Consider the following 25233-nt stretch of genomic DNA (forward strand, 5'->3'; position numbering starts at 1 on the left):
TGTATTTTGTCTGGTGGGTGTTCTCCAGGTGCAAACACTTTTGTAGTACAGATGTATAGTCAATATTTCTAACTTAAGATACAAAAATGATACATGCATACAAATGGGATACTCATATTCAGTAAATCATAACCTTTCTCATCTTGCATAAAACACATCTTAGTTATGCTGTAATCATATAATAACAATATTTCTGTGAAGAATATGGGGTGTAGTGTCACACCTGGAGTAATTCCAGATTTACACCAGTGAAAGTAGCTTGAAACTGTTGCACCTTTGTTTTCTGTGCATTGAACCTTTCCATTTCTAAGAGCTCCGGGTCAGCTCTTAGGGATGGTCTAGGCATACTTACTCCTGCCTCAGTGTGGGGGATGGACTAGATGACTTCTTGAGCTCCCTTCCAGCTCTACATAGCTATGATTTCTAAACTTTCCCTGCAGAGGGAGCAGCCATTCTGTTCCGAGCAGCTGTAGCTTGTTACAGATGAAACTAGTAGCTGAAAGCCTGTGCTGTTGCACGGGTGTGGCAATTGGACCAAGTAATCCAAACAACCAATGACATTACTGCATGCAAATTAGTAGTAGAGTAAAGGTGGTGATTGGTTGGTTGAGTTGTGTCTGATATCACAATGGTCTAGGACTCTTGGCATGGTACATGCCTTATTGGAGCTGTACACCAGGCTGGTAAAGGCAGAATGGCTGGGGACTTAAAAATTGGCCTGTAACAGACTTCAAATCCCAGTGACGATTGAACCTGGTGATATTGTAACTAAAAAGAGTCCTTCTCTTGCTCATATAGCTGCTTCCATCACTTCACACAGACGCAACAGACGTTTTAGGCTTAAGAGTGGTACATGGACAGAGTGACAGTCCTGGAATATTATCATATAGATAGATACACATCACATTGTGCTCTCTCTCTCTCTCTCTCCCCCTCAGAGACTTTGTTTTTGTTCTTTCTTGTTGCATCTTTAAAAGCTAAAATAAGTCATTTTAGCATGAAAGGGACTGATTCTGTTTTCACTGCTACAGTGCCACTGACTACAGGGGAGTTATTCCTGATTTATACTGGCGTGAGAACAGAATCAGGCTCAACGGCCTGCAGTAATGCCAGCCCCAAACATACAAAAATCACAAGTCAGTCCTCCCACTCCCAAAATCACGAGATCATATAAAAATAATAAAATTTAGGTGCTTTTCTTTCCCTCGTGGCTTTTGAGGCATTAGATCACACTTGGGAAATGTTTTCAACCTTTTCTCTGCAACTAGGAGGGTTAGAAACGTATTTCTTCTTTTAAACGACAGCTGAGATTCTCATGCCATATGGTGATTCTAGCAGCTGGGTCTTGAAGACAAGGAATTAAAACAGGAGACTCATGATAAAATCACAAGAATCAGCAGCACTGAATCAATATCTGACCATGGCCTATTCCTTGTGTTTTACCCTTGACCATAAGGACAAAATCTGTATTCCCTAGCTCAGTTTTAATTGACCCATGGCTTCTCTCTGCAGGCAGTGACATGGTGGAAGCGGAGAGAACCGGAATTAACATTGTGACATCTCCCTATCAGATCCACTTCACAAAAACACCCAAGTATTTCAAGCCAGGGATGCCATTTGAACTCATGGTAATATCTCTTCTTCTGGATCATGCCCACTGTTGCCTGAGGTGTATAGACAGGCAGGGCCGTAGCAACAAAGAACGTGGACCCCTCCGAACATATGTCCGGGCGGGGCCCCTTACAATGCAGAAACTGGAATGCAGTATTTATTTTGCCATTTTTAGGGGCCCCCTTCCTTGCGGGGCCCCCTCCGGTCGGAGGGTACGGAGGGTGCTCGCTACGCCTCTGTAGACAGGAGAGCAATATGGGTATTGGGGTGATGAGGGTGGTATAAGAACTTAGAATAGAACATAAACAAAGGGTCACATTCCAATCTCAGTTACACCAACCTAATTCCAGTGTGAATCCACTAAATGCAATGGAATCACTCTAGATTTGCATCAGCATAACAAGAGCAGAGTCTGGCCCAAAAGTTGACAGCAAATACAAGGTGTGGAATGGCACCTAGCTACAGGCTTGGCCCAAAATGTGCCCTGGGGTCACTCGTGTACTGCGAGATAATATTCCCTGGACTGTGTTAGTTGCTGGGGCTTCAGGCTTTTCTGACTGTAGAGGGGAATTGGGCATAGATGAGGAGTTCCAAAGAGGGGGGGCATTTGCAGAAATAGGGGGCAGAGGGACCATTGTGGATAGGAGGATGTGGGGGAATTTCAAAATTGACACTGACAGAATGATTCTCCTCCCAGTGAATTAGGCTGCATTACAATGGGAGAAATATTATGCTCCTAAAATTCGGAACCAATCAGCATCAGTCTTCTTGTCTGGTTTTACGGTCCCACGCTCCTCTGGGGCTGAAGAGTTTGTGAAGGGAAGTTAGTATTTTTCTGTCAGCAGGCGCATAAGACTATAAATTAGCAGAGAACGGAAGCAATTATCTTTCGCTGCAGACCAAACGTGCATGACCACAGTAATGAGCAGGTTAAGTCCATTTCTTATCTGCCTGCTCCTCCCTCTGCCCTCCCCCCCCCCACCAGCACCTCCTTCCCACTCCTGAACTGATCCTCGGCGGGCGGAAGGCGCTGGGAGGGAGGAGGAGAAGCTGATCAGCGGGTCCTGACGGTGGGTGCTGAGCACCCACTATTTTTTTTCCAGCCCCGGACCATTCACAGAGTCGGCGCCTATGCTTAGGTTGTTAGAGGTAGTGCAAAATACATTATTGAGGCGAACGCTTGATCTTCTTAACTAAACCCCAGCTGATTTACGTAGGACAGAGGTTGGTGAATGTTCTACATCAGCCAAAGCCCAATATGTAAGGGTCGGTGTCAGAGTAGGAATGAATTTACGTTGGCTACCAAGGTTATGTTTGGAGAAACAGCGTAATAGGTTTAAAACTTTAAAATGCCCTTGTTTTTTGCAAGGCCATTGATCTCTGCAGTCTTGAGGGTTTTCAGACCCAGGTCTAGTCAGCACTCAAAGGATATGTCTAGACTGCAGTCACGGGGTGCGACTGGAGCTCTAGCTGACATCGCTGAACTAGCTTCCATCACCTAGCTTGGGTCCAGGAACAGTGAAACTGCGGCAGCGCTAGCTATACAAGCGCACCCTGGGCCCTGGATAATTACTCACGGGGCTAGCCCGCGCTGATGCTAATGCTGCCTTAGCTTCACCGTTCCAGGACCCAAGCTAGTGAGATTAAAGCTAGCGTGGGTACATCAGCTCGAGCTGTGTTCACACCCTGTGACTGGGTAACGCCAACCACCAGGGTCTGTCAGCGGCCAGGATCGAACCTGCAATCTCTGGAGCTCAATACATGAGCCACTACTGCATGAGCTAAAAGCCACAGGGCACTTAGCTAAGGCTGTAGTAGACTCATTAATCTCTAAGTGATCTAGGTGCCACTAGAGGAGCACAGAGCGCCACAGCCAGCAGGCATGGCGTGCATACAACTGCAGGCTAGACATCCCCTAAGTCAGAGTGTGAAAACTTTAATTAAACTCAGAGTTGAAGATATTTGTAACCAACTGGACACGATGGATGTTAGCGCAACAAATACGTCTCCCTGGCTCCCTTATTTAAAGAGCATCCATAGATTCAAGAAATATTTGGAAGTCTTGACTAACTGGCTTGACTACTCCAATCAACTGTACTCCCATCCACTTCCTGTGTGTTAATTGCCACTTGAGAAATAAATGGCTATCTCCAATCTTGGCTCAGAAGCCTTTTATCTCATTAGCTCAAAAAGCAGAATATTTGTTGGCAGTGATCCTGTTTTGGTTAGATGGGCAGTTGCCTTATTTGCCTGGGGACAAAACAAGAAAAGACTAGTGTGAAATTAATTTCCTCTCTGGCCTACATGAATCAATTTATTCCTAATTTTTGTATATTGTTTTGATGGGTATATAAAAGTGTAAACTGAATTTAGGAGCAGGGTTGAAGTTGTGGTTTTTATATTTTTGTATGTTTGTAGTTTTTAAAATGTGTGTGCATTTTGTGGTGTGATACAGCAGATCACTGAGGCCCCATTTCTCAAAGTTATTTAGGTGCCAGATTCCCATTGAAATCCATGGAAGTTAGGCACCTAAATACCTTTGAGGCTATGGACCTGAGATGCTGTACATGCGATTTGATTTGAAGTTAGGATGCAGGGAGCGCTGCATCCCTTATTCGATGCATCCCTTTTTGATCGTGCCCCTCAGGTCTATGTCACAAACCCCGATGGCTCTCCAGCCCCCCGTGTCCCAGTACAGGGTGAAGGATTCCAGTCGGCTGGGTCGACCCAGGGAGATGGAACTGCCAAGCTGATTATAAACATGCCCGGGGATAAGCAGCAGGTTCCCATCACGGTGAGTAACCTTCAAACACTGAGGCTGAGCTAAGTACTATATGCACCCAGAGGGCAATGCCCTGTTGGTGGCGTTCACTCCCCTCTCATGCACTAAGCAGGAGGATAACTGAACTCTGTGCATTCCATCTGCGCCTGGGGTCAGTTTCCTGTATACCATTTGGTTTTGGAGATGCTCCAATCACCATGTAACCAATGCTCCATCGTGGGGCCAGAAGAAATCCCAGAAAACATTGACATGGGCATAAGCAGGTCCAGTTTAGTCCCCTTGCCACAATGAAGGTACCCACCATGCAGCAAAGGAGCCTGTAGACAGCGCATGGCTGCTTAGTGTGAAGACCCTGTGAGGTGACACCAGGCTCAAGCTACAAAGCCCGAGAGAACACTGGATCTATCTGTGTCCGGCCGCTTCAGGAGAGAGTCCCTCTTTATATTCATCTCACACCTCCTGCAAGGGGCAAGGCAGTCTCCTCTGTTCAGGGACATGTTCTCTGACAGTCCAGAAATCTGGGGTTCCAGCAGGACTGTGCTGAAGCCACAGGCCAGTTAAAAGTGGCACTTGGTGTTTCCCTGAGGTGTCATGCCTAGAATGGCTGTTAGCAGCAGAATCCACCAACAATGGCGTCTCAGGGAAGCTTCCTTTGCTATTGCTCATGGTGTGACCCAGCGTGAGGGGCTATAGACCCTAAGCTCACTCCCAGATTCAACTAAGATTTTATCTCCACCTCCCCTGCAGGTAAAAACTGCCCATCCCAACCTCCCAGCAAACCGCCAGGCCTCTAAGTCCATGGTGGCTGAAGCCTATCAGTCCCAAGGAGATTCTCAAAACTATCTCCATCTGGCGGTGACAGCTTCTGACCTCAAACCTGGAGACAACTTAGCTGTGAATTTCCACCTGAAGAGCAACAATCCAGCTGTTCTGAAGCAGATCCAATATTTCACCTACATAGTAAGTGCTGCGTCCCTGGGTACTGGGATCTCCTGGAACTTAGGCATCATCTGAGTTTCCACATGTCCTTTAATATTCCCACTGCATGTTAAGGAGAACCTGTAGCAGAGAATTCTTCCCAGTCAGGCAGTATATGCCCATCTGAAAAGTTGCAAGTTGCAAGTGACCGTCTCTTACTAGTAGAAAACAGGTGGATGGGAAGATTCATGGAATCTGAGTCACCCATTGTGTTAACTCTTGTGGCCTTTAACAATCCACGTCTCATGTTTCCCTGTTAGATCCTGAATAAAGGGAAGATCATTCGTGTAGGGAGACAGGCCAGGCAGGAGGGACAAAATCTGGTGACCATGTCCCTGCCCATCACTCCAGACCTCATCCCTTCATTCCGCATCGTGGCTTACTACCAAGTAGGAAATTCAGAGATTGTAGCAGACTCGGTCTGGCTGGACATCCAGGACACTTGCATGGGAACGGTAGGTTGATATTCAAGTTGACTTTCTACATGTTAATTCCTATGATGGTGTCATTACGAGGAAGTTTTTCCTAGCCTGACTTTCAAACGGGACTCTAAAAATGGCACCGTGGGGCTGCTCATTGACTGTCTCCCAGGAAATTCTGGATCAGATTTGATCGGTTTACACATACAAAGATGTTCCCCAGTACCTCGATCGTTACTAGTTCTGAAGTTAGTAGCCTGGCCTGGGGCATGCCCCGAGCCCCAGGCTTCAAGTCATACGACTCCTGTCGCAATTCCATGCCCAGAAGTGAGCCACACTCCGAGTGTCTTCACTGTCTGGACGAGGCTCACACAAGTGAGCGGCGTAAAATTTGCAAGTCCTTTAAGCCCCGGACTAAACGCGAACGCAAGATCCGACTATGGGCCCTACTTATGGAATCGACATTGGCCCCAGCACCGGCGCGCCAACCCGACCTGGAGCCGGGCACCGCGACCTCGTTGCGGAGCGATGCCCCATCCACCGGTCGGCACCGCTCCCCGGCCAAGAAGCAGGGCAAGTCCCAGCGACGCCGAGATAAGGACAGCGGTGAGGCCGGACTTGAGTTGGCCAGCCTATGATCCTCGTCGGGACCCAGACCTCCGACTCGTGCGGAGTGGAGTAGTCCGGCCCTGTCTGCGCGTGCCTCCCCACCGATAAGGGTTCCTTCCATGCCGGAGGCAGCCCAGGCGGCGCGCGACATCCTCGTCATGCTGGTACCGAGCGGGCCACCAGAGCTGGGGCCCCGGTCCCGAGGGAAGCCGCCATTGGGTGCCCAGCCCTCACTGGCCAAGTCGGTTATTGACGCCTCCACTCAATCCGCCGGGCCCTCCCATAGCCCCCGACAGACCTCTACTCCATTGTTGGGGTCGCCTGGGAGGGAGTCGCCTGAGTCTTCCTCGACCCAAAGGGGCCGCAGGCGCCGGGACGGAAAGCGTCAATGCTCTTCGTCCAGTGTTAGCAGGTCTCGACGACGACGGCACCACCAGTCCTATCGCGATGAACGCCATGGTCGGAGTGCATCCCAGCACTCACCGGCACCGCGGCGTTGTACCCGGAGTCACAAACGGGACTCCAGGGATACTACCTCCGACGTCTACTTCTCGTTGTCGTCGAGGTCGAAATCCCAGGGCAGGACCCGACATGGACGGCAGCAGTTGAGCCGCTCCTACGGCACCGTGTGCTCCTCGGCCACCTCTGCCTCGGCCCCCAGCCATCCTTCCCCGGGCCGCATCGTTCCCCAGGAACAGATAACCCTGGTGGGACCCCAGGCGACTCAGTGGCAAGGAGCGCCATGGCAAGGACAGTGGTGCCAGTGGGCACCGTCACCCCAGGCGCCCGCACCACTGAGGCCCCGCTCCGTGGCTGGGGCATCCCAAGCCCACTCTGCGTCCCTGCCTTGGCACCGAGAGCAGTCCTCGGGTGCCGCACCACTGGCACTGCACCCAGACCCTGACGCAGAGTGTAGTCTGCTGGCACTGCCCGATGCACTAAGGGCCGTCCCGGTCGCCCCATCGGCACCGGATGAGTCCATAGCGGCACTGCCTCCTCCTTCTCAAGAGGATTTCAAGGCGCACCAGGAGCTCCTCCAGCGTGTAGCCGCCAATCTACAGCTGCAGGCGGAGGAGATGGAGGAGCCATCGGACAATTTGTTCAATGTGCTCTCCTCCTCGGCACCGGGCCATGTGGCACTGCCGCTTCACCAGGGGGTGGCCAACATCTCGACTGGCCTATGGCAAACCCCGTCCTCTCTTCCGCCCATCTCTAAGAAGGCAGAACGGAAGTACTTTGTGCCAACAAAGGGGCATGAGTACCTCTATACTCACCCCACCCTGAACTCATTGGTGGTGGAGTCAGTCAACCACCGTGAACAGCATGGTCAGCCCGCACCAACCTCTAAGCATAAGGAGGCCAGGAGACTGGACACTTTAGGAAAAAAGGTTTATTCCTCTGCCAGTTTCCAGCTCAGGGTGGCAAACCATCAAGCCCTCCTGAGCAGGTTTGACTTTAACTTGTGGGGCTCTTTGCCAAAATTCGAGCCCTCCCTCCAAGAGCAGGACAGGAAGGAGTTCAGGGCGCTGCTTGCTGAGGGTGCGGTGGTAGCGAAAGCAGCTCTCCAGGCTGCCTCGGACGCAGCTGACACGGCGGCTCGTTCGATGGCCACAGCGATCTCCATGAGACAGGCGTCGTAGCTTTCCCTGTCGGGGCTGTCAGTGGAGTCCCAGGCTCTGATGCAGGACCTGCCATTTGGTGGCAAAGCATTATTTGCAGACCAGACAGACACCCGTCTGCATGGGATGAAGGACTCCCGCACCACCCTGCAAACACTCGGTCTGTACGTCCTGCCAGCCAAGGACAAGCCCAGACCACAGCCCTTGGCTCCCCCTGCATGGGGCTGATACGAGCCCCCACCCAAGAGGCCTAGGGACAAGAGGCACAGATCTCAGCATCAATCCCACTCGGCCCCACGCCCCGGACCCTCGAAGGGCAAGAGGCAGGGCAAGAGGCGTTTTTGACTGTTTGCGGGGGGCCACCCGGCCTGTTGCCAGGGAACCCCCCCCCCAGTTAATAAAGTTGGTTTTTGGCAACCGTTTATCTGCCTTCAGGGTACATTGGTCCTGTATAACATCAGACCGGTGGGTCCTCAGTACCATCTCCGAGGGGTACAGGCTGCAGTTCCTAAGGTACCCTCTCCACCCTCTGCCCCTTCTGTTAAGTAAGGAGGTGACTCGCCTCCTCACCTTAGGCGCGGTGGAGAGGGTACCTCAGGAATTCCGGGGCAAGGGGTTTTACCCGCGGTATTTCCTGATCCCGAAGGCGAAAGGCGGGCTCAGGACCATCCTCGACCTGCGGAATCTCAACCAGTTTGTGGTTCGCTGCAAATTCCGTATGGTGTCCCTGGCCTCTATTGTCCCGTCCCTGGACCCGGGAGATTGGTTCGCAGCCCTGGACCTCCAGGATGTGTACTTCCACATCCACATTTTCGAGGGCCACAGGCATTTCCTCCGCTTCCTGGTAGGGACAGACCACTACCAGTTCACGGTCCTCCCCTTTGGTCTTTCTACGGCCCCCAGGGTTTTCACCAAATGTATGGTGGTGGTCGCAGCCCACCTCAGGAGGAATGGGCTGCAGATCTTCCCCTACCTGGACCACTGGCTGCTCAAGGGCAAGTCTCGGTCCCAGGTGCAGGTGCAGATGGAATTCCTGCTAGACACCTGCACGAATCTAGGCCTCGTGGTAAACGAGGAGAAATCCACGTTAGCCCCGGTTCAGTGCATACATTTCATAGGGGCGCAGTTAGACTCTCTGGTGGCCACAGCCTCCCTCCCCCAGGACAGGTTCGAGACGCTCAAAGGTCTCATCGCCTCGGTCACGGCCTTCCCAGTGACGACGGCACAGATGTGCCTTCAAATCCTAGGCCATATGGCAGCATGCACCTTCGTGATGCAACATGCAGGGCTCAGGATGAGGCCCCTCCAGCTTTGGCTGGCTTCCCACTATTCCCAGGCCAGGGACGGCCTGGACAAGGTCGTCACGCTGCCACCCTATATAGTGGCCGACCTGCAATGGTGGTCCCTCCCGGGCAACATGCTCCAGGGTATTCCCTTCTGGGAGCCCCCTCCCTCACTAGATCTGGTATCGGACGCTTCAGACCTGGGATGGGGAGCCCATGTGGGGAACTTCAAGACCCAGGGCAGATGGTCGCCCTCGGAATTATCCCTGCACATAAATATCAGGGAACTCAGGGCGGTACGCCTGGGGTGCGTGGCCTTCCGCCAGCACTTAGGAGGGAAGGTGGTCAGAGTCCTCACAGACAATATGGCCGCAATGTATTATATCAACAAGGAGGGGGGCACACGTTCAGCAGCCTTGTGCCAGGAAGCCCAACTCCTGTGGGAGTTTTGTATAGCCCAAGACATCCTCCTGAGGGCCTTTCACCTGCCCGGCAAGCGCAATACGCTCACAGATCACCCGAGCAGGTTTTTCTCCCAACAACACGAGTGGTCTCTACACAGGGAGGTGGCCAGGCGGCTCTTCCTATGCTGGGGCACTCCCCAGGTAGATCTGTTCGCCACCCCCCAGAATCGCCTGTGCCCACGATTCTGCTCCAGGGCGGGGGAGGGCGAAGGGGCGATATCGGAAGCATTCCTGATTCCATGGGCGGGCCGCCTGTTCTACGCCTTCCCACCCCTTCCCCTGATAGGCAAGGTCCTACAGAAGGTGAAGGCGGACGGGGCACGAATTATCCTCATAGCCCCGGATTGGGCCCGTCAACATTGGTACGGGACCCTCCTGCAGCTTTCGGTGGCCCCCCCGCACAGGCTGCTGCTTTGGCCTGACCTCCTCTCCCAGGAGGGAGGACGTCTCCTCCATCCCAACCTGGCCGCGCTCCACTTGACAGCGTGGCTGCTCCATGGTTAAATGAGGAGGAGGGGAGGTGTTCGGAGGGTGTTCGACAGGTCCTGCTAGAGAGCAGGAAACCATCCACACGTCGAACCTACTTGGCAAAATGGTATCGGTTCTCCAGGTGGGCGAGGGAGAAGGGTGCTTCCCCCTCCTCCGCACCTCTCCAACTCATCCTTGATTACCTCCTGTCCCTTAGGACCCAAGGGCTGGCGCCCTCCTCGGTCAGGGTGCACCTGGCGGCCATCTTGGCCTTCCATCCCCTGGTGCAGGGCCACTCGGTGTTTTCATACCACATGACGTCCCAGTTCCTGAAAGGGCTGGATCGGCCCTTCCCGTACGCTAGACCCCTGGTCCCGCTCTGGGACCTGAATCTTGTGCTCTCTTGCCTCACAGGGCCCCCCTTCGAGCCCTTGGCCACATGTTCTTGGTCCCACTTATCGTGGAAAGTGGCGTTCCTGGTGGCCATCACCTCAGCCCGCCGGGTCTCGGAGCTCAGGGCCCTGACCTCCGAGCCCCCATACACAGTCTTCCATAGGGATAAGGTTCAGCTCCGCCCGCATCCGGCTTTTCTGCCGAAGGTGATCTCAGCTTTTCACATAGATCAGGACATTTTCCTCCCGGTCCTCTGTCCTAAGCCCCATTCCTCCAACGAGGAACGGCGCCTGCACATGTTAGATGTGCGTAGAGCGCTGGCTTTTTACCTTGACAGAACCAGACCATTTAGGAAATCCCCCCAGCTGTTTATTGCATTGGCCGAGCGCATGAGGGGGCGACCGGTTTCCACCTAGCAGATCTCCCACTGGATCACCTCGTGCAAACGCACTTGTTCTGACCTGGCAGGGGTTCCCCCACCTCCTATAGAGAAGGCTCATTCGACGAGAGCTCAGGCCTCATCAGCGGCCTATGTGGCTCACGTCCCTATTCAGGACATCTGCAGGGCTGCTACATGGTCCTCTGTCCACAGCTTCTCATCGCACTATGCGATCGTCTCCCAAACACAGGATGATGCAGGGTTTGGTAGGGCGGTGCTCCGCCCGGGTAACCCTTAAAACTCCTACCCACCTCCGTCAGATATAGCTTGGAGTCACCTACAGGGGAATACACATGAGCAATCACTCGAAGAAGAAAGGACAGTTACCTGTTCCGTAACTGGTGTTCTTTGAGATGTGTCGCTCAGGTGTATTCCACATCCCGCCCTCCTTCCCCTCTGTCGGAGTTGTCTGGCAAGAAGGAACTGAGGGTGGGGGGAGCACGCAGCCCCCTTTATGGCACAATATACAGGCGCCACTCCAGGGGTCACAGTGGGGCTCCCCCACTACGGGTACTGCTAAGGGAAAAACTTCTGGCACCAGTGCACGTGGCGAGCACACACACCTACACCTACAGTGGAATACACCTGAGCAACACATCTCAAAGAACACTAGTTACGGAACAGGTAACTATCCTTTGCTGCTGCTCCTGCTGTAGACTCCTTTGTGGGCTGGGGGCTGCCTGCCCGCTCCCCAGAGGAGGCGAGCGAGGGGCCAGCCTTTGTTCGATCCCGCATCCGCCTCCTTCGGGAGATGGATCATGGCTCCCGCTTCTTCTATGCCCTGGAGAAAAGGAAAGGGGCCAAGAAGCACGTCACCTGCCTCCTGGTGAAGGACAGCACCCCCTGCATGGATCCGGCAGAGATGTGCGAGAGGGCCAGGGCCTTCTACACCGGTCTTTTCTCCCCGGAGCCGACCGATCCTGACGCTCACAAAGTGCTCTGGGACGAACTCCTGATGGTCAGCACGGGCGACCGAGACTGGCTAGAGCTGCCTCGCACTCTGGCCGAGTTCTCAGAAGCCCTCCGCCGCATGCCCACCAATAAATCTCCGGGCATGGACGGGCTGACCGTGGAGTTCTACCACGTGTTCTGGGACGTCCTCAGCCCAGACCTTGTCACCGTCTGGGCCGAGTCCTTGCAGAGAGGGGTCCTCCCTCTCTCATGCAGGTGAGCCTTGTTTGCCTTATTGCCAAAGAAGGGGGATCTCCGTGACTTACAGAATTGGCGTCCCATATCGCTCCTCAGCATGGATTACAAAGTTGTGGCAAAGGCCATCTCACTGCGGCTGGGGTCCGTGCTGGTGGATGTAGTCCGTGCTGGTGGACGTGGTCCACTAAGACCAGACCTACACCATCCCGAGCCGAACCATCTTTGATAACCTATATCTGGTCCGGTATCTCCTGGAGCTGGGGTGTAGGGATGATCTGTCGTTCGCCCTCCTGTCCCTGGATCAGGAGAAGTCATTCAACAGGATGGACCATGGGTATCTCCTGAGCACTCTGCGAGCGTTTGGCTTCGGACCCCAGTTTGTGGGCTTTCTCCAGGTGCTGTACGCCTCCGTGGAGTGTCTGGTCAGGCTCAACTGGACCCTGATCGAACCGGTCAGCTTCTGGCGGGGAGTACAGCAGGGGTGCCCCCTCTCGGGCCAGCTGTACGCTCTGGCGATTGAGCCCTGTCTCCTCTGCCGGAGGCTGACAGGGTTGGTGCTGTGAGAGCCAGAGCTGTGGCTGGTCCTGTCGGCATACGCCGATGACGTTCTCCTCGCGGTCCAGGACCAGGGCGACTTAGCACAGGTGGAGGCTTGCCAGGCCGTCTACTCGGCAGCCTCCTCCGCCCGGGTCAGCTGGGTCAAGAGCTCTGGCCTGGTGGTCGGGGACGGGTGGCGGGCGAGCTCCCTCCCACCCACGCTTCAGGCCATCCGGTAGAGCGCGGGTCCGCTGCTCTATCTCAGCCACTCAGCCATCTCCACCGGAGAACTGGCATGGCTTAGAGGGCAGGGTGACGGAGCGGCTCCGGAAATGGACAGGACTACTCCAGTGCCTCTCCCTCTGAGGGATGGCACTGGTGTTCAATCAACTAGTCCTGTCCATGCTCTGGTACCGGCTCAACACCCTGGTCCCAGCCCCGGGCTTTCTGGCCACCCTCTGGAACCTCATTAGTTGTTCCCTGGAATCATTTGGCTTCTAGGTCCTGTAGATCCTCCCCTTAGTCTCGGGAAAGGTCCTTTAGCAGTGGGCCCTCCCACTTCCTGGATCCCAATAGGATCACTCTCCTGTAGCCATCTGGCCTGCTCCTATCACACCCCTTACAGGTAAAGTGATTCTGTACCTCTGGCCAGGAGGGATTTGATGTTACTGCATACATAAAGGTTGTTACCCTTCCCTTTATATTTATGACAGATGTGGCAGTCAGAATTGATTCCAGCTCCCTCTCCCAGGGCTGGGCTGGAGTAAGATGCTTATTTTTGGCCCCTGAATACAGCAGATGTGACTCCAAATGCCTATGGGGACCTGATTGTGATGTAACTACAATGCTACGCTGCTGTAACTCCATTAATTGCTCCTGATTTACACCAGTGTAAGATCAGAATTGGGCCCAAGGAGCAGATCCATTACAGTTCAAACTTCTTTGTAGATTTCCCAGGGCTGCCTGAGGGACAAAGTCACCTTTCCATCATGGCTAGAACAAAGGGACCTCATGGACATTGGGTCCGATTCTGCTCTCAGTTTACACCAGCATGAATATGGAGTAACAGCACTGATGTCAGTGGAGCTACTCCAGATTTACACAGCTGCCCCTGAGATCAGAACCAGGCTTTTGGATGCTCAAGAAACATGAGGTCTGACGTCCTTTTCTCCTATGTTTTGCAAAGGAGGGTTCTTAGCTGCTCCCTCTGCTTTAAAACAAAACCTCTCCCTTCACTGTCTTTCATACAGCTAGTGGTGACCGGAGCTACCGATGAAGACGGGGGAATCCATGAGCCAGGAACTGAAATAAAACTCAAGCTGGAAGGAGACTACAAAGCTTATGTCGGCCTGGTGGCCGTGGACAAAGCGGTCTACGTTCTGAACAAAAAATACAAAATTACACAATCTAAGGTGGGGCATGAAAGATGTTGGTTGTAACTTGTGATGTTTTATAGCGGGAAATGCAGCTCGGCTTTTGTCCTTGCTTGTACCTGAAACCAGAATCTGGCTCAGAGCCTGTATAATGCTTTGGGATCATGCTGGATGGCACCGTATAAATGGGAAGTGTCATTGTTAACAATAATCTCTCAACCATTGTGTTTGCACCTCACAGATCTGGGACTCCGTGGAGAAGAGTGACATTGGCTGTACAGCTGGCAGTGGAAAGAACAATCTGGGGGTATTTACGGATGCTGGACTGGCCCTGGAGACGAGCAATAGGATTTCCACAGTCCAGAGAACAGGTATCACTCTATAGAGCTGAACAGTCGCCATGAGCGATGGAGGAAGGGAGGAAAGAGTCAGCAAAGCAAGGCACAGTGACCTACGCCATGAGCCCGGGGTAGGGACATCAGTCTAGCAGGGCAAATCTCACTGGAACGGCCTAGGAATGGAAATGTTGGGGTTAAAGTGGGAGATGAGAATAAGGTCCTGAATTCCCACTGGCCCCCGCCTATTAAAAGAGGGATTAATTTTAAGAATAGGATAGTTCCGAGGAGGGGATTCAAAGAGTTTCTCTTCTAGTCCACTGGGTTTCTCCCACTTCCAAAGTATCTTTCTTCCCCCTGGCCTGGAAGGGACGGGCAGATGGCTGGTGCTTCTCTCTGACTCTCTCTGTGCCCCAGGCTGCAGGCTTTTGGGGGCAGCGCGCTAGGAAGGAGGAAGGAATGAAGCCTCCTTCACTGTCCTCTCTTTCTGGTTGCCCTGGCTGGCTGAGCATCTGCCCAACAGCTCTTATGTGGCTCCCACCGGGACAGGAAGGAGCACTATGTTAAGTGCCAAAATGGCTTTTCTGGTTTTCAGATTTCCCCCTAAATCAACGGGGTTCCGCTCATTGAGCCCGAGAGCATTCTCGGAAATTTGGGAACTGACCGGATGCGGTGTTCGAAAGTTACCCTGTTACATCCAGACAGAGACATGGCAGCAAGTTGAGTGTAAGGCCTCACTCGGTGGGTGGGTTTTATTTTCTGTTTCTCACTTGCTTCTGCAGATCCAGAGTGTCCCCGGCCAGCAAAACGCCGGCGTCGCTCCGTTCAGCTCACTGAGTATAAGGCAATCAAAAGTAGGTACTAATCAGGGGGTTTGCTGTCCTTGGTCAAAGCAAGCATGCAAAGCAGGAATGTGATTCCCTAGCGTGACCAGTTTCACCCTGCTACAGCCTCCTGCCAACTGCATTACCTGTAACAGGAGATGAGGGAGTCTGGATAGACTTCCATATGAGGAGAGATTGGAGATTTATAGAGGGGATGCGATAGAGGTATAGAAAACAATTAATGGTAAATTGCTCTTTGGGGCACGGACCGTCTCTCTGTTCTGTGTTGGTAAAGCCCCCAGCACTGTGGGATTCTGGGCCATGACTGGGGACCCAAAGTGCTACTACAATTCATATAACAACAACAGGTACATTGTTAAATTACCCATATAAGCACAAGGAGACACTCAACCCATCTGAATGGTTTCTAATTAAGAATTTATAAAAGGAACTATTTTCATACACGATGCATAATTAACCCATAGTACTCACCACCACAGGATTGTATTGAGGCCAAGAGCCTAGCAGGATTCAAAAAAGGATGAGCCATTTACATGGAAAAGGAGGATGTTCACCATTCCATAGGATAGGATTTTTTAAGAAGAGCTATACATCCTCATGCTTCAGGGCATGAGCCAACCTCTGACTGGGGTCAAGAAGAAACTTCTCTGTGGGCAGGTTATTCCACTATGCGGTTTCTTGCACCTTTCTCTGAAGCTGCTGGTGCTAGTCACTGTGAGAGACAAGATACTGGATTCGACAGAGCAGAGTGCCAGTTCCTATGTTCTTTCTTTGGCCATGTCTAGCAGTAAATTAATGACACACAGAGAGAGAGTGAGGACTAGAAGAAGTGTGGTAGGAATGATCTTCTGGCTTTTACATTTCAGCGGCAGATTACCAGGACCGGAAGCTGAAAAAATGCTGTGAAGACGGGATGCACGAGAACCCCATGGGGCACAGCTGCGAGAAGCGGGCTGGGTACATCCTGGATACGGATGAATGCAAGAAGACCTTCCTCGATTGCTGCAATTATATCAAGACCATACGGGACAAGCTGCAACAGGAGCTCCACCTGCAACTTGCAAGAAGCAAGTACCAGGGTTTCAATATCACTCAGAGGAGCAAGGCTGGGGGGATTGTTAGACAAATAAGACCGCGGCACATGAAGCAACCCTGCTCATGTTCACAGATCCCCCCAGGGGGAGATGGGCATGAATGCAATGGCAACAATCCTGTTAGTGTTGCACCATGTTGATATGGGGACCCAGATGAGTCAGGGTAATAACCTCTTCACAGGTCACCGCTGAGGTTTAACCTTTGTTTCTAAAGCACAGTCCTCTACCACTTGAGCTAAAGGGGTAACTCCCCTAGCTAGGAATAGTAGTAGGCACTTACCCCTTGCAGAATATCCACTAGCGGGCGCACATGTAGCACTGAGCCAGTGGCTTATACCAGTGTTGTAGGAGCCCAGAAAAGGCTAGCTCATGGGGGAACAGCAAGGCAGGCATGGAGAGGAGAAGAAGCCTGTGGCTTCCCCTCCAGCCGTTCAACCACACTCCAATTCATGCTTTTCTGGGCTGGCAGCATCAAAACTTGGCAACATAGGTCAAATCACGGATGCTTTCAGGTCAGTTCTAGAGGAGGCCAACCCCCAAATCCTTTCAGATTTGCCCCATCCCAATCAATGTCACAGCAGAGCCAGACAGTCTGTGATTTGACTTTCCAGGTGACTTGGATGAAGATTTCATGTCCGACGAAGATATCACCTCAAGGAGCCAGTTTCCAGAGAGCTGGCTGTGGCAAGTGGAGCAGCTGACTGGGAAACCAAATAAACTGGGGTAAGAGCATGTGGCTGTGTCACTCCCATTCATTAAAGGGCCACATTCAGACGTGGTATGATGTAGCTCCCACTAAAGTCAGTGTCTTTTCACCAGCAAGATCCCCAGTGGAGCCGGGTGGAGTATTTGTCATGAATTAGGTCCATCATTCAGCAGCTGATCCATATTCATAGAGTCACGTCTAGATTTTAAGGCCAGAATGGGCAGTTAGATCATCTAGTCTCACCTCCTGTATAACAGAGACCAGAGAATTTCATTCAGTTACTCCAGTTTTGAGCCCATATTTAGGTACCTAAAAGAACTGGCCCAACTTCCAGAGGTGCTGAGCAGCCAGCGGTATCCCCTGGCTTCAGCCCCAATGAAAAACCAGGCTGCTGATTTAGGTGCTAGAATATGGATGTAGATATCTGGCTGTTTAGTGTTGACCTTTTATCCTGTTCAGGAACCGTTCCTCATTTGTGTTTGTTATTCAGGGTGTGTTATTGGATCGACAAGTCACGTGATATTGATGGTGCTTTCTAATTGGATGTGTGATAAATGAAGGGGGGGGGGGTAGCTCCCTTTTATGGACACCCAGCCAGCCAGTTAGCTATAAACTCCCTCTTAGTAGCTGTTCTCTACTTGCTTTTCCTGTAAAGGGTTAAAAAGTCCATAGGTAAAAGGAAGGGAGTGGGCACCTGACCAAAAGAGCCAATGGGAAGGCTAGAACTTTTTAAATTGGGAAAAAACTTCCCCTTTGTCTGTCTACGTTGTTCTCCCAGAGCGCAGAGACAGGGCTGGAACTATGCTGTAAGAGCTTGAGCCAGGTATGAAAAATCATCACATCATACCTAGAAACTACTCATTTGGAACCCCAGATATGTAAGCAGATCAGGAAATGTCTAGGAAGACGCGATTAGGTTTATCTCTTTTATTTCTTTATGGCTTGTGGACTCTTCTGTGCTAACCCCAGGTGCTTTTGTTTTGTTTGTAACCTTTAAGCTGGACCTCAAGAAAGCTATTCTTGCTTCTTAATTTTTGTATTTCCTCTTTTTAAATCTAGCAATAGCCTGAGTTTTTAGATGTATTTGTTTCTTTTTTTTTAAATAAAGTTGACTTTTTTAAAGGATTGGAGTTTTTTGTGTTAAGAGGTTTGTGCACACGTTGTTTAATTAGCTGGTGGCAACAGCTGATTTTCTTTGTTTACGTTCTCAGCTGTCCCCCAAAGGGGGCGGGGTGAAAGGGCTTGAGGGTACCCCATAGGAAGGAATTCCCAAGTGCACCTTCCTGGGTTCTCAAAGGGGTTTTTGCACTCGGGTGGTAGCAGCATCTATCAATCCAAGGTCAGAGAAAAGCTGCAACCTTGGAAGTTTAATGCAAGCCTGGAGTGACCAGTATTAATTTCTAGAATCCTTGCTGGCACCCACCTTCTGCACTCGAAGTGCCAGAGTGGGAAATCAGCCTTGACAGGATGGCTGAACCATTGTAAATGAGGTACTGGGCCAGGCCCCTCTCCACTGGAATGGAATATAATTCCCCTCCTTGGAATTAGACCTGGACACTAGAATTAATATCCCTACCCTTGAGACCTTTAAAACAGGTCGTGTCCTGTGGCTGGTGCAAAACTTGGACCACTGAGTTACTCCCCAGAGATTACTCTGTATTTTAGTGGGTGGGTGAAGAAGGCTTTACCATGAACCTCAGTCCTAAGATAGGAGGATCTACACCCTTAACTGGGGAATGTCCATGAGTCCTAGCTCCTTCCTTCTGTAAAAGACTTTGTCTTTCTCTTTCCATGTAGAATTTCTTCCAATACGACGTGTATTTTCCTGAAGGATTCCATCACCACCTGGGAAGTCCTGGCTGTGAGCCTTTCAGAGACCAAAGGTGAGGAACACCACAAGCTCTCCAGAGAACAGGCGGAAAAGCTAATGGGGAAAAGAGCCTAGGCCACAATGGGCCTTGGAAATGTCACAGTGAGATGGAACAATCGAAGAGACAGCAAACACATTTCAGGAATAAAGTATAAGTCCCCCTGTCTCTGACTCTGGGTCTTTTCCCATTTCAGGGATCTGTGTGGCTGACCCCTATGAGATAAAAGTAAGGAAAGATTTTTTCATTGACCTCCGGCTGCCCTACTCTGTCGTGAGGAATGAGCAGGTGGAAATCCGGGCTATTCTCTACAACTATCAGAACAAAAACATTAAGGTAAGCTCACCACCTCATGGGGCTCTGCAATGGACCTGAGGTGTCAATGCTTTGACAGACAGCCAAACCGAAACAAAATGGTGGAAGGCTTGTTCTTCTAGGGCCTGATCCCTTTGGGGCTGGACACCCTTGACTCCCATTGATCTTGTTGGGTGCTCAGCCCCTTGAAGGATCAGGCTATGGAATCCACCCAGTTAAGAACATAAGAACGGCCATACTTGGTCAGACCAGTGGTCCATCTCGCCCAGTATCCTGTCTTCCAACAGCGACCAGTGCCAGGTGCTTCAGAGGGAATGAACAGAACAGGTAATCATCAAGTGATCCATCCCGTTGCCTATTCCCAGCGTCTGGCAAGATTGCATGATATAGAGGGAGATTAAAAATGCCCTTCTGGCTGCCATTCTTCTCTGGCTGGGCATCAAATCTGTGAGTAGGTACCAGGTTCAGAGCTTTCTGCTGACTCACACCAGTAGCCAGACCAGGTGGGTCTCATTACTTCCACTCAGGAACACCACAGGCTGAGGGCCTCTCTGAGGCAGGACAGAACTAGAGGGGGAGGAGGGTCCTGAAGGGCCTCTCAGGAAGGAGGTCAGGATACAGTCATGTGCTTTGTAAGTACAGTCCTGTCTGTTATTTATTAAGATTAAAGGCAAACTCCAGTCAGAGGGTATGTTTTGGATCAATGCCCTACAGCAGGGGTAGGCAACCTATGGCACGTGTGCCGAAGGCGGCACGCGAGCTGATTTGCAGTGGCACTCACACTGCCCAGGTCCTGGCCACCGGTCCGGGGGGGCTCTGCATAATTTAATTTTAAATGAAGCTTCTTAAACATTTTAAAAACCTTATTTACTTTACATACAACAATAGTTTAGTTATATATTATAGACTTATAGAAAGAGACCTTCCAAAAACATTAAAATGTATTACCGGCACGCGAAACCTTAAATTAGAGTGAATAAATAAAGACTCGGCACACCACTTCTGAAAGGTTGCCAACCCCTGCCCTACAGTGTCATGGTGTGCAGACTGTCTGCTCACAAATCTCTGTTCTCTTCTCAGGTCCGGCTGGAGCTGCTGCACAACCCAGTTTTCTGCAGCGCATCCACTTCCAAGGCTAAATACCGGCAGATGCTTGACATCAAAGCCAAGTCCTCGCTGGCCGTGCCATTAGTGATTGTCCCGCTGCAGCTGGGATCTCATGACATTGAGGTCAAGGGAGCAGTGTGGGGAAGTTCTTTGTCTGATGGTGTGAAGAAGAAACTGAAGGTTGTGGTAGGTATCAGGTGATGGGGGCGTGATGTCCACTGGAGGGCAAGAGGCAGGAAGCCAGATTGGCTGGATTCTGGAATTGGTGCTGTACCTTAACCTGTTAAATTAACACTCTGCATCTCCATCCTCATCCCACTAACTCCCCTCCTCTGTGGCAACTACAGCAGGGCTGGGGCTGGCCTGGTTATCTTGCACTCAATCCTCTGAGCCGTCATATAAGAGACCTAGGTTCAGTCCCTCAGGCCCAGGGTCTTGCTCCTTGGACCAGTGTGTGCTGGAATCAATGCACCCAGGGAGAACCTCATATCACTCGGCAGAGAGAGCTGAGCAAAGGAGCAGTATTGGTGGGTTGCGAAGGGCATATTGGCCTGCTCCAGGAGATCACTGCAATGCTGGGTGAGAGGAAGAGCCTCCACTGAAGATCAGGGAGTAGAAAAGTCCTTCTTTTTCGAGTGCGTGCTCATAGTGATTCCAATTAGGTGTGCGCGCGCTCCGTGCACGGCCATCGGAGATCTTTTACCCTAAGAACACCCGGTGGGTCGGCTGTGGAGCCCCCTGGAGTGGCGCCTTCATGGCGCTGGATATATACTCAGCTGACCCAGCGCCCCCTCAGTTCCTTCTTACCGCCCGTGATTGTCGTTGGAACTGTGGAGCTCAGCTTTGCTGCTCTCCACTCTCCCTAGCGTTTTTTCTCTCAACAGTTATTAATAGTTTGTTAATAGTTTATAGTAGTATAGTTATAGAGTTTTATATAGTTGCAGTGTAAATCTTTCCCTCCTCCCCGCCGGTAGGTTGGGCTCATGCCCAAAGCTCCAGGCTTGAAACCCTGCGCGTCCTGCTCCAAGCCCATGCCAACGGGCAACCCTCATGACTCTTGTCTAAAGTGTCTGGGGGAATCTCATCAGACAGAGAAGTGCAGGATCTGCAAAGGTTTTCGGCCCCAGACTAAAAAGGAGCGGGACTTTCGTTTGCGACAGGAACTTGTGGAGGCGGTTCTTAGCCCTCAACCCCCAGCACCGTGCCAAGACCCAGCACCGAGCGCTTCGGTGTGCAGCGCCCCAGCGGCAACGGTAGGAACTGCACTGTGGTCGGACTCTGATAGAGACCCACGGCACCGGTGTTCCCTGGCACCGCAACCGACATCATCGATCCGGCACCGCTCCCATTCACCTGTCAGAAGCGGCACCGTAGATCGGAAAAGACTGGCCCACCTCAGCAGACGCCAGCCTCCCTGGATCCGCCCTTGGCGCCGCATCACGTAGAGGAGTGACCAGGGGCACAAGGGCCATCTTTGGCACCGTTGACTAGGGACCGAGAGCTGAGCCGTTGAGTCCGGTGCGTCTGGACTCCCCAACGCATAGCGTGGTTGAAGTCCAGTTGCCATTGACTCCGGACACATTTGCGGCTGCAAGCGATCTGATTGCTATGACAGCTTCGGCATCCCCTCAGCAGACAAAGGTACCGGTTCCTGCTCATGTGGCCCCATCTCGGGGCAAACCGGCCCTTATCCCCGCCGGCACTGTCGGTTGAGCCACGGCACCGATCCTGCTCTCGGCCCCGTTCCTGCTCCCGACGTCGCTTGCAGTCCTGATGTCGCTCGCAGTCCCGGCACCGCTCTCCTTCGCAGCGCCAGTCGTACTCGCGGCACTGGTTGTACTCGCGGCACCGATCAGACTCCTGGCACCGCTCTCAACACCACTCTGCACGCTGGTCACCGTCCAGGAGCAGATCTCGGTCCAGACACCACTCCCGACGACGATCACCGTCGAAGACTAGGTCCAGGTCCCGACACTGCTCCCCGTCGCAGTACCGCCCCATTGCATCGACGTGACTCGGCGCAGACCTGCTCTGCACCACTGTGGCCATCACGTTCCGCCTCTTGTTCAACGGAGTCGGACGTGGGGTCGTGTCTGTCCGACCGCCACCACTTGGATCACAGCCACCTGGACTCAGGGGCTAGTCATTGGCAGGTGCAGGGACAAGGTCCTGTCCAAGAGTCTACTCAATGGCCCTTTTGGACACTCTGGGCATACCACCAGGCCCAGGGTGCTCCGTCAGGGACTTCTCGTTCAGCCCTCTCCGAGCTGCGTGTGCCAGAGGCCACCATCAGCCGTCCTGCTCCTGGGGGCATGGAAACTGGGGCGTCGTCCATCCAGGCTCCAGACCCTCCTCCAACTCCGGTTCCTGGCCCAAACGCTGAGGTCGCGGCCTCAGGACGCCAAGACCTAGCTCAGCAAGAGGCCCCAGATGATCCTCTTCCTTCCGTGGCCTCCTCCTCATCCTCACCTGATGAGGCGGTGGCAGGAACTGCTATTTTGGATCCCCCCCACAATAGACCTCTGTGCCCACCAGGACTTCTTACATAGGGTGGCCCAGAATATGAACCTCCAAGCAGAGGAGGTTATAGAGGTGGAGGACCCTGTGGTTGACATTTTGTCCACAGAGGCTCTGTCTAGGGTGGCCCTACTACTCATCCGGACCATCCAGACCACAGCCAGAACAATCTGGCAAATGCCCACGTCCATTCCTACGACTGCTAAAGGGGTGGAGCGGAAGTACTTCGTCCCCTCCAAGGGATATGACTATTTGTACACGCACCCACAGCCCTGTTCACTGGGGGTGGCCTCAGTGAATGAGAAGGAGCGCCATGGTCAGCAAGCCCCGGCACCCAAATCAAAAGAGGCCAAATGCCTCGATTTATTTGGGCGCAAAGTCTACTCCTCGGGCAGACTTCAGCTCCAGATTGCAAACCAGCAGGTGCTCCTGAGCCGATTACAACTATAACTCTTGGAACTCCATGTTAAAGTTCAAGGAGCTGGTTCCTTCGGAGTCCAGAGAGGAGTTTGGGGCCCTGGTGGAAGAGGGCAAGACAGTGGCGAGGACCTCATTACAGGCCTCGTTGGACACTGCAGATTCTGCCGCTCGGACCCTCTCTTCAGGGATTGCAATGAGGCGTATATCTTGGTTGCAAGCTTCTGGCTTACCACCAGAGCTTCAGCAAACAATACAGGATCTCCCCTTTGATGGAGAGGGCCTGTTTTCAGATAAAACTGACTCGAGGCTTCAGAGCTTCAGAGCCTCAAGGACTCAAGGGCCATAATGTGATTGCACACACCAGCTACCTAGCGGAAGCCATTTAAACCTCAGCCACAACGCTCCTATCCCCCTCCTCGGCTGAGGCAGGACTTCTATAGGAGGCAGGGGCACAATACCAGGAGGAAACCCTCCACCCACCAACCCGGCCAGGGCCCTTCCAAGCCCTCAGCGGGCCCTAAACAAAACTTTTGAAGGGACGCTCAAGGACAAGGTACCAGACCTCGGTCAGGATCCTACCCCACCCTTCCTGACTCGTTTATCCTGTTTCCTCCGTGCTTGGTCCCTTATAACCACGGACCGTTGGGTTCTTTGCACGGTGGAAAGGGGATACTCTCTCCAATTTTCTTTCTTCCCACCCTCCCACCCTCCCTCCCTGTCCCTCTTCAGAGACGCTTCTCACGAGCAACTCCTCAGTCAGGAGGCTCAAATGCTCCTATCCATGGGGGAGATCGAGGAGGTTCCAAGGGAGCTAAAGGGCAGGGGTTTTTACTCCCATTATTTCCTAATTCCCAAGATGAAGGGCGGGTTTTGGCCTATCCTGGACCTGCACGGACTTAACAAATTCATGGTAAAGTTGAAGTTCTGCATGGTCTCCTTGAGCACCATTATACCTTCCCTAGAGACTGGTACGCCGCCCTCGACATGAAGGATGCGTATTTCCACATAGCAATCCATCCAGCACACAGACACTTCCTCCGCTTTGTGGTCAACCGCGAACATTATCAGTTCACGGTCCTTCCGTTTGGCTTTTCCACAGCCCCCAGGGTGTTCACCAAATGTATGGCAGTCGTGGCAGCCTCTCTTCGTTGGAGGCAGATACAGGTATACCCGCATCTCGACAACTGGCTCATCCGAGATCGCACCAAAGAACAGGTGCAGTCCCACATTCAAGTGGTTACGGACACATTTTGTCGATTAGGTCTTCTCATCAGTGTGTCAAAGTCGACTCTAGAACCAACCCCGAGAATAGAATTCATCGGGGCGGTCCTAGATTCTGTGCATGCCCGGGCCCTCCTGCCAGATGCTCGTTTCCACGCTCTGACAGGCCTCATTCGTAGCCTTCAAAGCTTCCCAACCTCAACGGCAAGAACGTCCTTGAGACTTCTAGGACACATGGCTTCCTGCACGTACATGACCAGGCATGCCAGACTACGGCTCCGTTCGCTTCAAGCTTGGCTGGCGTCAGTCTACTGCCCGGGTCGAGATAACCTGAACCTGGTGGTAACTGTTCCGGGGGAAGTCCTGGCCTCTCTCCGCTGGTGGCTAGACCCCAGGGTCTCCTTCCACACACCCCAGCCATCCTTGTCCCTTGTTACGGACGCGCCAGCCCTGGATTGGGGCTCGGGGACATCCAGACACAGGGCCTGTGGACCCCATCCGAACTCTCTTTCCACATCAACATATGGGAACTGATGGCAGTACATCTAGCTTGTCAAGCCTTCCGAGACCACCAGCATAGTCGCTGTGAAGTGGTCCTCACATACAACACCACGGCCATGTTCTACATCAAAAGGCAAGGCGGGGCTCGTTCCTCCCCTCTCTGTCAGGAGGCCATTCGAC

General features: G+C 52.4%; 1 protein-coding gene across 1 annotated transcript in view; it reads left to right on the top strand.

Moving 5' to 3' along the window:
• Positions 1-25233, top strand: part of LOC115271136 (complement C3-like) — a 70310-nt gene that overhangs the window by 25903 nt on the left and 19174 nt on the right. The window contains exons 10-21 of the mRNA XM_029913718.1: positions 1513-1628; positions 4259-4405; positions 5141-5353; positions 5632-5826; positions 14002-14163; positions 14366-14495; positions 15242-15313; positions 16171-16371; positions 17010-17121; positions 18902-18987; positions 19169-19308; positions 20368-20580. Coding sequence (XP_029769578.1) covers positions 1513-1628; positions 4259-4405; positions 5141-5353; positions 5632-5826; positions 14002-14163; positions 14366-14495; positions 15242-15313; positions 16171-16371; positions 17010-17121; positions 18902-18987; positions 19169-19308; positions 20368-20580 — 1787 coding nt within the window. The remainder of the gene's footprint in view (positions 1-1512; positions 1629-4258; positions 4406-5140; positions 5354-5631; positions 5827-14001; positions 14164-14365; positions 14496-15241; positions 15314-16170; positions 16372-17009; positions 17122-18901; positions 18988-19168; positions 19309-20367; positions 20581-25233) is intronic.

The sequence above is a fragment of the Terrapene carolina genome, unplaced genomic scaffold (genome assembly GCF_002925995.2).
Source record: "Terrapene carolina triunguis isolate 2854851 unplaced genomic scaffold, T_m_triunguis-2.0 Scaffold833, whole genome shotgun sequence".
In the NCBI taxonomy this organism is placed as follows: domain Eukaryota; kingdom Metazoa; phylum Chordata; order Testudines; family Emydidae; genus Terrapene; species Terrapene triunguis.